The sequence below is a fragment of the Anabrus simplex genome, chromosome 1 (assembly GCF_040414725.1).
Source record: "Anabrus simplex isolate iqAnaSimp1 chromosome 1, ASM4041472v1, whole genome shotgun sequence".
In the NCBI taxonomy this organism is placed as follows: Eukaryota; Metazoa; Arthropoda; class Insecta; order Orthoptera; family Tettigoniidae; genus Anabrus; species Anabrus simplex.
This window is the reverse complement of record NC_090265.1, coordinates 957615974-957628573: the sequence shown is the minus strand read 5'-3', so window position 1 is coordinate 957628573 and position 12600 is coordinate 957615974. Positions and strand designations below refer to the sequence as shown.

The window sequence follows — 12600 nt, the reverse complement described above, 5'->3', positions numbered from 1 at the left end:
TGTGTCGGTACTCAGAATCAGAATCTGACCAGTGTGAAAATAGAAAACCACGGAAAACTATCTTCCGGGCTGCCGACAGTGGTTAGCTAAAATCGTGGAAAACTAAGTGTAAAGTCGTGAAGATCACCGGTACTGCCTGCCGTACAGAAAAATATCACAAAAATACAATGCCATAAACTTCATTTCCTACCATATTTCACATAGAAAATAATTCAATAAATGTATTATTAACGGAGATTTCGAGACCGTAATACATTCAAATACCTTCAAATCCATTCAACAATTTATAGAAACCTCCAGCTCGCACTAACAAAATAATTCATAGTCAAAAAGCCTAAAATCCATCAATTAAACATACTCACTACAACTTCGCAAGTAAAACTGGAAAGATGCTCTCAGAACAAGTAAATATCTATACGACCGGAATAGAATGTTATCTAGTCTTTAATTTGTCTATAAAGAGCTATAGTCTATCATTATAAGCTTAATTTAGCAAATTGCACCTAATTGTCAGCTCATAATAAAAGCAGCACTATAAGACATTCTTTAACAAACTCACCGTCTAAATATTTCTTTGATCGAGCGAGTTGACAGTGAGGTTAGTGTTGCGCATCTGTGAGCGTGCATTCGGAAGTTGGTGGGTTTAAATCCCACCGTCGACAGGCCTGAAGATGGTTTTCCGTGGTCTCCATTTTCGTACCAGATAAATACTATGACTGTACCTTATTTAAGGCGACGTCCGCTACATTTCCCATCCCTCCATCGCTAAAAGATTTCAATGTGTTAGTGCGACGTTAAACAAGTAGGAAAAAAAAATTGCAAAAACTTCCGCTACTGCGCAACCCGCTTTGATCAGAGATCGGGAATGAGTGGACAAATTAATTACTGTACCGAAAGTTTGTTTTAAAATTCAGTTACTTCATGACGATGGATCTCAAATTTATCACACGGAGATACATGTTTGGAGTCATAAGGTCGCTTTATGTTATACTATCGACCTGATCCAATTTCACACTGGAGCAATTTTAAATTTATGCCGATAGGACTTCATTGTATGATAAGACTGATTAATCTCAAAGTCTAGTTTCCAATTTTAATGTTGATTTTTACTGCAGCTATAACTTAAACTCTCTTATTAAATACCAACTTTCACACACGTCGGTATATACAATGCTGTCCAGGATATTTTTGTACAGATTTTTATGCCCAACAATTCTTCTATACATATTTGGTGTTTATCCTTGATGGTTCTGACAGCGTAAACCAAATGAGCACCCGGATGGCAATTTTAGTTCCTTCTTCTCAAAAATCTTCACTGCTCGGCTCTCTCTCAAGTTCGACAACTATTTCGTACACTCAAACATGCCTCGATAAGTTGTCTACACAACGGTGAAATCGTATCAAAAGGCGTTCAGCAGTTTGAGAGATTAGCCCGTGCAAACACTAGAACCTTTCGAGGTCTTTATTTTATCTACCTTAGTGCAAATAAATGTCACAAAGAATTTGTTAGAGGCTTTGGAAACAGACCAGTTCTTGTCGGTTCATCTCGTTCCATACAGAATTACTTTATTTCGGAAATAATGACGCAATGTGACCCAGGGCCATGGTTTGAACACACCTGCTCTAAAGGGTATGGACTGGCACATTTAAAGCTAAAATTCGGACGTCGTACGCTGTAAATTAACTCCAGCATGAAACTGAATGCACAGAACTTCAAATCGGCTTGGCTCGGTGTGATAAGGCTTTAAAACTCCCTCGCTGCGAGTAAGTTAACATCATTCAGATGGATGGGGACGGCAGACATTCAGAGCTGAGCTGGAAACCTATGGTCAGAAATGGACCAAAGTTGAATGTTTGGGCGGATAAAGTCCACTACACAACCTGACACAATCTGATACTGATTATTAATTGATTTTTGAAGGCACACAATGGTTAACTGACTGCCCATTGTCACTGTGAATTAAAAGAAAAAAAGAGGTGATCAGACCAGTCCATTCAGAGTAACTTTAAAAAGCCAGCTCTAAGTTTTATGTGATCCATGGTCCACGGCTTTACGTGTGTTTCAACAATGGGGGGCAAGAATTTTCATTCCAAAACTCTTACCAGAGTTTGACTGAATTCGAAAAACTGACACTCAGTTAGAACAGTGCGACAATGTTGTTGATATTTTTACAACTTTCTTTACGTCATACCGATACAGAAAAGAAGGTCTTACGGCAACGATGGAGTAAGACAGTGCTAAGAGCGGGAAGGAAGCGAACTGGCCTTAATCAAGACTCAGCCTGATGTAAAAATGGAGAAACGCTGTAAACCATGTTCAGGCCTATCCACTATCTTTCGAACGCAAGTTGACGGCTACGTGATCCAAACCACGCAGCCACTCGCTCGGTTGTTGTTGATTTTTATATAAAAGTATTATTATATTATCGTTTATATGGTGACGCACCCAATTCAAATGTAGTTTATAACAAAACATTTTCTATGTGAATAGTTTTAAATCGGGATGCCGATTTGGAAAGTTGAGAGAAATGAGAATAGAAAATATTCTAAAACGCTATAAAATATAAACCGCGCGCGGTACAGTCGAGTTTCGTAGGACGAAAGTTTACGTGTCAACCAATAAGAATGGTTCTTGAAGGTATTCAAAGACACGAAGAGGATTCGACGCATTTCTCGAGGGTTCGGTTCCAGTCGTCCAGTCTACTTTGCAACTGCGTAGCGCACACACACGACTAAAATACATGAATAAAATACATTTTTTCTACAGAATATAGTGAAGTGCAGTATATAAGACACGTTACGCTATAATAATTGTGCAATAATTAGTGCAAACGTTTGACAATGTCGACGCATATATCGAAGTTATTCAAGTGGAATTACAAGAAACAACAATTAGAAGAATGAACAGCTTCCTCTACATGGAGAGGAAGACACAGGCATTGCGAGTGCGTCCGGCTCCATGGCAAAATGGTTAGCATGCTCCACTGAATTATCCTGCCTTTGGCTTTATCAACGTTGACAAAATCATCATCCTTTTACCACGAGTCCTCTCGCCACGGCAATGAGTAGAGTTACTGGGTGAATAGTAGCTGTGCGTTTCGGTTTTACACACTGAAGAGAATATGTTTTGTTTTGGATTATTTCTATAATAATAATAATAATAATAATAATAATAATAATAATAATAATAATAATAATAATAATAATAATGTCCGACTCGTTGGCTGAACGGTCAGCGTACTGGCCTTCGGTTCAGAGGGTCCCGGGTTCGATTCCCGGCCGGGTCGGGGATTTTAACCTTAATTGGTTAATTCCAATGGCACGGGGGCTGGGTGTATGTGCTGTCTTCATCATCATTTCATCCTCATCACGACGCGCAGGTCACCTACGGGTGTCAAATAGAAAGACCTGCACCTGGCGAGCCGAACCCGTCCTGGGATTTCCCGGCACTAAAAGCCATACGACATTTCATTTTTCATAATAATAATAATAATAATAATAATAATAATAATAATAATAATAATAATAATAATAAATAGCGCCTTTTAAAAGGCCATCTATAACAGGAAATCGGAAACTCATTTCGGAAATAGTTTTAACATTCCTCGACAGATATCGCTACTATCAACCTATGAGCGCCCTCTGGGGTGAAGATCTATTCATTTTCAAAGTAATTTTGTGTTGCCAAGGTTTCCTAAACTGAATTGTTTGTAGTTGGCTTTTGGTGTTCTAAAGTTATCAACATTTCTATCTCTTCCCACCAACTTAATACGTTAGCCAATTAGAAATTCTGTACATTTATCTAAATAATCAATCACTGTATTTATATTTATTTGATTGTCCAATGAAAATTGGGGGTGTGTGTCAGGATTTCGGCCCAGAGAAATCTGGAACCTTCCTCTCCGCTATAAAAGCTGGGACATTTCGTGCCATATTATCTGTGTGATCGCTCCAGTCAAGAGGTTTAGAGTGTGTTCGTAGCGGAGGCAGGGGAACTGCTCCGTCGTCCATCTTCGGGAGGACCACCAGATCAAGGTAATGGTCTGTTTAACAATGTAATAGTCTCTGAAAGCTATCTCGAGAGGAAGGTTTCAAATTTCTTTCGCTATGTAACTTCAATTTTTCAACATAAATTCTGAAACAAGTCTTAACCGCAATTAGGGAATAAAGAGTGAGGAATCCTTTTGTATTCTCTCTCAAATGGGAAACCACGGAAAACCATCTTCAGTGCTGCCGACAGTGGGGCTCGAACCCACGATCTCCCGATTACTGGATACTAGCCGCACTTAAGCGACTGCAGCTATCGAGCTCGGTCAAATTATGTATACTTACTTTTCCGGACTCTGCGGGTAACCCTGTCTACAAGACATTTCAACATACCCTAGATTTAGGCCCTTTGGCACAATAACATATATCGGTGAAATATCGAAAGACGAGACAAAGCTCATTTTAAGTCTCGCCCCTACAGGTACGAAAACCATGTTTTAGGTCCTGAAAACAACCGTTATGGAAATATTGGCACCATACTATCTCCTCTCTAGGAATCGGATGAAGAAACGGCCTGCCGTAACCATGGCAACGTTTTCCTGTTTATAAGGAAACCGACGGCGGCGCATAACGAGGTGTACAAACCATAATGAGGAGTAAGGCAGTATTCCATTGCTTTTCTCACTGGACCAGGAAGGAAGTGCTATTGCGGCATGCCCAGTCCTATTACAGCACCTTTAATAACACCCAGTCACAGAGCGAGTTAGCCGTGCTGTGAGCTTGCATTCAGGAGATACTGGGTTCGATCTCAGCCCTGTCGGCAGCTCTGTAGATGGTTTTCAGTGGTTTCCCATTTTCACACCTGGTAAATACCATGGTCACTTCCTTCCCACTCCTAGCCCTTTCCTACCGCATCGTCGCTATACGACCTATCTGTGTCGATGCGACGTAAAGCTAATTGTGGTATAACACCCAGTCGCGCTCTCAGTGCCTTCCATAGCGCAATCCTCTCACAGATATAAATAAGACTGAGACTCCTGTGGAAGTTGAATTTTGTTTCGGCCTGTGCTAAGAGACAAATTCAAAAGTACTTCAGCCATCAAGAACGATCATCAACAATCTAAATTCTATAAAAAAACGTTTTTCTGCTTAAAAGGGTTAATTTGTAGAATGTAGGTTCTATACATTCGTGAACTCGGTAACAGAACAGTAAGTGGTGGTGGTGATTATTGTTTTAAGAGGAAGTATAACTAGGCAACCATCCTCTATATAACACTAATCAAAGAGGAAAAATTGAAGGGATCCTACACTTAGAAAAATGAAGGGATCGGCCGAAGAAAGGCAAAGGCCACGAAGGGCGTGAAAAGGAAAGACTACCTAGGCCTCGACTGGTCTAATACCGTTGGGGTCGGAAAAGAACAAGAGTTGACCAAGGGAGGTCGGATAGGATAGATGAAAGTGAGGAGCCTGGCACAAGTAAGTGGAAGCAATGTCACGACTCAGCTAAGGGCCCCGTGTTCGCAAACCCACGCTCCAAAGTTCAGAGCCCCTGGGGCTCCTCTTAGTCGCCTTTTACGACAGGCAGGGGATGACGTGGGTGTTATCCTACCGCCCCTACCCACAGGGGGAAACAGAACAGTGAGTTAGAATGTATCCATTGTAGTTTCTTTATAGCTGTCACTTACTCTACAGTAATTTGTTGTAACCATACTACCCTCTCCTCAGGCTAGCAACTGCAAGTAAGGTACACATTGTGATGTGGGATAGCAAGGATTGTTGAGGAACATTAAATAGAAGAGAGAAAAATTAACAAAGAAATATTTGGTAGGGAACTGAGAACCACAAACAGTGTAAATAAATAAATGTATTGTTAGAGAAACTGATGTTAAGAGTAAACAACAATAGAATCAGATAAACAAGTAAGTATATGAATAATTCAGAGGGAAAATAGCAAACACATTGGAACAGACAATAGAAGTGTTCAATGGCCGACGTCCACGCGATTAGCTTAGTGCATAAGTACGAAAAGTACAACGTACCTCGTACTTGAGTGTAGAACACGTTACAGCTCATTTTACAACGTGTCAGTATTGTGTATATTAGTCTTCTCAGATGCCTATGCAATCGACATTCTCAGCCGATTGGTTAGTGAGGAACAAATCCTATGAGATTAAATAAAGTACAATGAAATAAAGTTATTTTTAAAACATTTTCCTATAGTGCTTCGAGGGCCAGGAAAATGTTTACTTCTTCCACGTACATTTTGTGTGGAGAGTATATGTAATACTGGGCGCTTCAAATAATGTACTATATACATAGAGTGACTGTGTAAAAACGGGGTAAACGTCATGCTGAGGATTGTCATCGTGGCACAGAATTGAACTATCCAGCTTTGGCTTCCTGGTCTTGTACGGAAGCCTTTCTCAGCGCACTGTGCTATGTTACTGGGGGAAGTACACATACACAAAATGCTGTAATTGTGGGTGTGATGCTGTTCAAACTCACAGGTATTAATTGGAACAAAACAAATAACTTTCTACTCTTCCAAAAACACACATTATTTACCAACACCAGAGTAAGTTACTTTTAAATTCACACAGAAGATTATTTTAAGCACAATGAAATGAAACTCGTACTAAAATGAACCTCTAGTTTATGTACTGAAACGAATAATTTGTTAATTATACATCGTAAAACAATTTCCAAACATTAGCATAACATGACATGCACTCATTACATACATCGTCCTTCCGCCTATCGATAAAACATAACATTGTATTCTCCCCGGTTATCACTCGTGGTAATGTTTAAGATCATTTTCATTTCTAAATAGTATTAATTATTATCAGTGGTAAGACACTCCACCTACCCAGAAAAGCAAACAATTTGGAACCTGTCCTCCACAAAATGCACTATCACTTCATTATTACGATTGAAGAATATATGTGACGAATCGTATTAAGTTATGAACCGATCAGATTTTATATGGTGTTGTATACATTCAACTTGAAATGAAAATTTATATACTATAGTTGAAGACAAACTCGTTATGCAAGTGAAGTAAATAGATTCTTCGTGGAAAAGTTTATGTGCAACGTAAAGCAGTATGAGTCTTATGTATGTGCCAAATGTAGCTGAATGTGAATGGTAAAATGCAGTATATTTACCATTATTTCTAACAACACTGCCTCAAACAAAATATAATGTCTCAAATTTTGCATAAAAAAGCCGTTCAACACAATGTGTCATAATAGGAGGAAGAAGAAAATATACGAACGATTATCGAAAGAAATAAAATAAAAACAATGAAGACACAACTAATACTGATTACTAAGAATGTGACATAATACAGTGCGTATAGCTCACACTTGAAGAATTATTTGAACCGAGAACTCAGAGTAACATGAAGCAGAACTAATGTACAATTTGAAATTTGTACTCTCAAAAAGCAGTACCCAAAGACTGGGCAAATTTATAAAACATACTGTCTGGAATATTATACATCCCAGTAAGCCCATGCATTTCTATAACTGAAATTAAAACAAATGAAGCATTCGTTGATTACGATATAACATGTGTATGTCCTTTAATGGTGCATTTTGATAGAACATTTCAGTAATTTTAACCCCGCGATATTTGGAGTTTCATATTGGAACCTAAGTTATAGATGTTTTCTCCCTACCGCTAATTATTGTATATAAAAGCCAGCCAGTAAAATACATCTCTCCGACAAATACACATATATTTATATAGATCAATCAGGGTTAATCTGAAAGATCTTAGAAATGACTGACAAAGTTAATGGTATTTTATTCTACTTCAAAACCGTACGTATGTCAATTACATCACATATGAATGCATCTTCGGTATTGCTTGTTATATTTGGCCTGTTTTGTATAGAAAATTGTTTATTAATTCTTAATTAGTCTTATTAATATGTTTCTCTCTCGAAAACTTGACTTTTACTGCATCTCATTGCTATGCATTTCCATCACATACATTAGAATGCTACAATATACGACTATTCATGACAGCTGTATCTGAAATAACAAATAGCATGTGTACCTCAGAACACTAAAGAAGACAGTGCAGCCTTGCCGAAATTTAATTTAGTGTTAGTAAAATTATATTCTGAATAATGCTAACTATTATCGTAGTTCATCGTGAGGAATAACATCAATTTAGGAGATAAATGCTATGAGCCTGGTTGCTCAACACTCCGTAATTTGCCTTGAGAGATATATGTACTCCAGACCATACACATTAACACAACCACTGAAATTAAAAGGCAAAACACACGGTTTAAATAGTTCAATTAAATATAATCATGACATCATGTGTAAAACATTAATCATAATAACATGGACAATCATTGTAAACACCTACCTGTGCCGTTGACACCTGATGGTCGAATACGGGCGTCATAGCGGCCTGGGCCAAGGATCTGATCCAGCACCTGCTTCTCCTTCTCACGGAAGTTTACCTTACCCTGGTTGGCCCTGCGAAGAGATTATTATTATTATTATTATAATTATTATTATTATTATTATTAACAAATACATTGTAACTGGAAGATATGTCGGTGACAATGCTTGGTTCAGTAGTTTATTAACGAAATTGAATTAACTTATAATTTACATGTACATACATACATACATACATACATACATACGTACATACATACATACATACATTTTCATGATAGAATGTTACGCGTTTCAATGTTCAATCTGCAAGCCTCTAGGAATGAACTAAGTGCCTCGATAATCCTCTATTTGCAACTAGATCCATGGCGTCCTTTAGTTTCACTTATCTTTAAAACATAATTATTTCGTGTGACTATTTCTAGCCGGGTGCAGTCCTTGTAAGGCGGACCCTCCGATGAGGGTGGGCGGCATCTGCCGTGTGTAGGTAACTGCGTGTTATTGTGGTGGAGGATAGTGTTATGTGTGGTGTGTGAGTTGCAGGGATGTTGGGGACAGCACAAACACCCAGCCTCCGAACCAATGGAATTAACCAATGGAAGTTAAAATCGCCGACCTGGCCGGAAATCGAACCCGGCACCCTCTGAACCGAAGGGTAGTACGCTGATCATTCAGCCAACGAGTCGGACATCTTTAAAACATAACAATCTGATTCTAACCATCGTCAAACTTGGCCTCTTCCCTTACCCTCGATGCCCTAGTGGCGGAGCTTTAACACGCGCGCCACCAGGTGACACGCGAACACTCCTGCGGCACGTCAGACAAAATACGAACGTATTTGCATGTTTTTAGCATGTAACAAATAGGTCGAAAATCTAGCAACGTAGCATAATTTAACACTACGTTCTAACAACGAAGTATGTGTCAATTAATTCTATGGACATATTTTTTTACAACTTTTATTTGGTTAAAGAAAATATATATAGCTTATTCTTAAAATTAACCTCTTTTTAAAATGAAATTTCCAGTGATCTTTTTCAGAATAAAACCATGAATCATTCAGTCGAATAGATTTATGAGTAATGCAATGTAATACCTAAATTAAGTTAAATGAGGGGTTCAATGATGATTTTATAGGAAAATTACCGATGGCACTCTAGACAGTAAACAGTAATAAAAAAGACTTTAAATGACACGCTTATCAGAAAATGTTTGCCCTCTCAACCTTAGTCCATTATTCACCTACGTAATCTATCGTTTTCCATTCGCTTCACATGCCCTCATTGTGTGTACAGCTTCATCCATCGAATTCATTCTTAACGTACCCGTCATCTCCTCATTCCGAGTAACCCCTGCCACTGTTCCCACCTACTCCTACCAGCGATCATTCTGGCTACTTGTCCGTTACTTCTAACTTATGAATGAGATATCCTGAGTCCACCCAGCCTTCACTCTCGTACAGCAAAGTCGATCTGAAAACAGACCGGTGTAAAGATAGCTTCATCCCTGCCTTCTTTTTTACAAAATACTGTTAATCGAAATTGTGAACTCACAGTATTAGCTTTGCTCCACTTTATTGAATTTTACTTTGATCCTAAAATGCTTGGAATGATCCACCTGTTTCAGTTTTGTATTCCTAACCTGGTATTCAATGCTCTTAGGTTCTTTCCGTACTGATATCACTTTAGTCTTGGAAATGCTAGTTAATCAATTACATAAGAAGGAAACACAATAAACAATTGATGATGATGATGACGATGATGATGAAATGATGATGATTGTTGTTTAAAGGGGCCTAACATATAGGTCATCGGACCCTAATGGTACAAAATGAGACGAAATTAAATGACAATGTAAAATTCCAAAATTCATCCACTGACCAGAATTCAGCACTTGGGGATGAAGAATGAATAGATGAATATGAATGTAAAGTACTCACAATAATAAAAATTAATTCCAAAATCAATCCACTGACTAGAATTCAAAAAGACTGCGGTGAACAATGTTTGTGAACATAAGACAATCAGTGGATCCGACCCGCAATGCCCCACATTGCCAGAAACTATGGTAGGCCTATATACTGACCAACGGACTGCTTCCAAAGCACAAGCCTGAATCGATGATGCTTGTTGTATAAAGGGGTCCGAAATTCAGGTCATAATAGTACTTATCGCTGGTAAAGTAGAACCATGGTATCTCTCATGTAGCGGTACTAATCACAAGAAACGTAGAATACCAAAATGTAATATTAGCTATGTCAAAAGACTACACAATAAACTGCAAAACGTATTCTCCGATCTTTTAAATGTCATGCAGTTTTAACCTTACCAGAAAAATAACGGAGAATTCGCAAGTACTACATTTTTCTCAAACTTCCAAAGAGCCTATCTCCCCAAATATTCTGTCTAAAACTGTGCGTAATACGGTCACAGTCGTGCACATTTTCGAATTATTATGGCCCATAGATTTTGAGAGTACGAGGTATAACGCTTGAGCTCTTCGCTAATTTAGCTTTGCTGCCCGCACGTAACTATATTAGATCCAGATCAGGGTATAAGCAATGAACCCGGTGTTGTAGGCTGACTAGACCTTCCATCTCTTTAACTTCATTTTACAGCTGGAGTCCTTCAACATCTAGATAATGGAAAGTTCGAAACGTGGAATGAAAACATCAGTATACATATTTTTTAAATGACAAAAGCCCCCCCATTCATTTGTCACTTTTTCCTCAGATACGGGAATGCATAGCGCGCACCTCACATATTAAGGATGTTTAAGACAAACGTTTTGTGGCACTACAAACGGGTTATCATTTTACGCTGCCCAGCTTGCAGCTGCACCGTGCCTTCGGACACCCACCGCCCGCTTGTCGACACTTCAGTCCTTTCGCTTCTCCATATCGCTTACCGCCATTCTTTATTGGGCGGTGGTGGGGCTGTGACGCTTAACGGCGGGCTTGTGGTGCTGTTCATTTGTGCGTGTGTAGGGGAAGAAATAACCAACATCTCAAAAGAAGAACAGCAACGAGTCGGACAAAATGTGTTACGGAAACCGAGTAGTGTAAATTAGCCAACAATGCAGCTGTTTAATAAAAGCTTTGTTATCAGATAACCATGACAAATAGAAACGTGAGATCTTCAGAATTTGTCAACAACATCCATGGCTGTTTGCTGATAGTGAATTACAGAAATTTAAAACATTTTTTAAGAAATAATGATCATTTGACAATTCTGAACATTTTAGGAAAGTATTTCTAGTTTGGTACCTTCTTTGATGTTACAATAGACAATTTGATGAAATCTATAATTCTTAATATAATGTTATTGATACAGCTTCTGAATCAAAATTATTGTTGACAGGCATATGGTTTCAATTTTATTAATGTTTGATTTCGTCAATACTTAGCCATTACTTCAGTCATGTCTTCTTTTTTTAATTATTTTTCTTTCAGTTACTTCCATTTTGCTTCACAACTTTTGATTTATAGGTATATATAACTTCACAAAATTTCAGCTTGATCGGGCACATGGGCGCCCGCAAGGTGGGGGAGGGAAATTGGGGGGGCGCTTTCCCCCCCTAGAGTTCTGAAAATAATGATGTTCAATTGTTTAATTAATATCATACCGGATTATTTCATAAACTGAACTTACTGACAGTCATCTAGCATCTGTTATAACCGGAAATTTCTGTAAACAGTTTAATGTTGCTGACGTTATATTGGTTTTTATACTGAAGAAAATTGTTAATGTCCCCCCGCCCCCCCCCCGCCGGAAAAGATCCTGCGGGCACCCATGATCGGACATATGGTTCCCGAGTAAAAAGTTACAATTTATGAATTTACAATTTAAAATTAATGAATGTTTACCCAGCACTCTAAAACTTTCCAGGGCCACATTCGTCATCATCCACTTCTTTTCTACATTTCCCTTATCTTCTTTTGGCTCTCGCTTCCTTGGTTTCTAATTCGGCTGCTTTATTTAAAAAAATATGCGCTCCTTGTCAATGTGTTGAAGACTCGTCTGGCAGTTTCTTTCGGAATTGAAACTTATTTCCCGTAGCAACAGTGCATTAGCCAGAACTACGTCATTAAATGTAATTACAGCATCCTTTACTGCAATATTTACTACCTGCAGACCCATAATAACAGATTTTGATACTCGCTCCCAGATGCAGTTATTGAGACTTTCAT

General features: G+C 38.5%; 1 protein-coding gene across 4 annotated transcripts in view; it reads right to left on the bottom strand.

The window, feature by feature from the left end:
* The window catches only part of GluClalpha (glycine receptor alpha 1), a 670611-nt gene that overhangs the window by 197888 nt on the left and 460123 nt on the right, over nucleotides 1–12600 (bottom strand). For all 4 annotated transcript variants that reach the window (XM_067136739.2, XM_067136737.2, XM_067136738.2 and 1 more), the window contains one exon: nucleotides 8374–8486. In XM_067136739.2, the coding sequence (XP_066992840.1) occupies nucleotides 8374–8486 (113 nt within the window). The remainder of the gene's footprint in view (nucleotides 1–8373; nucleotides 8487–12600) is intronic.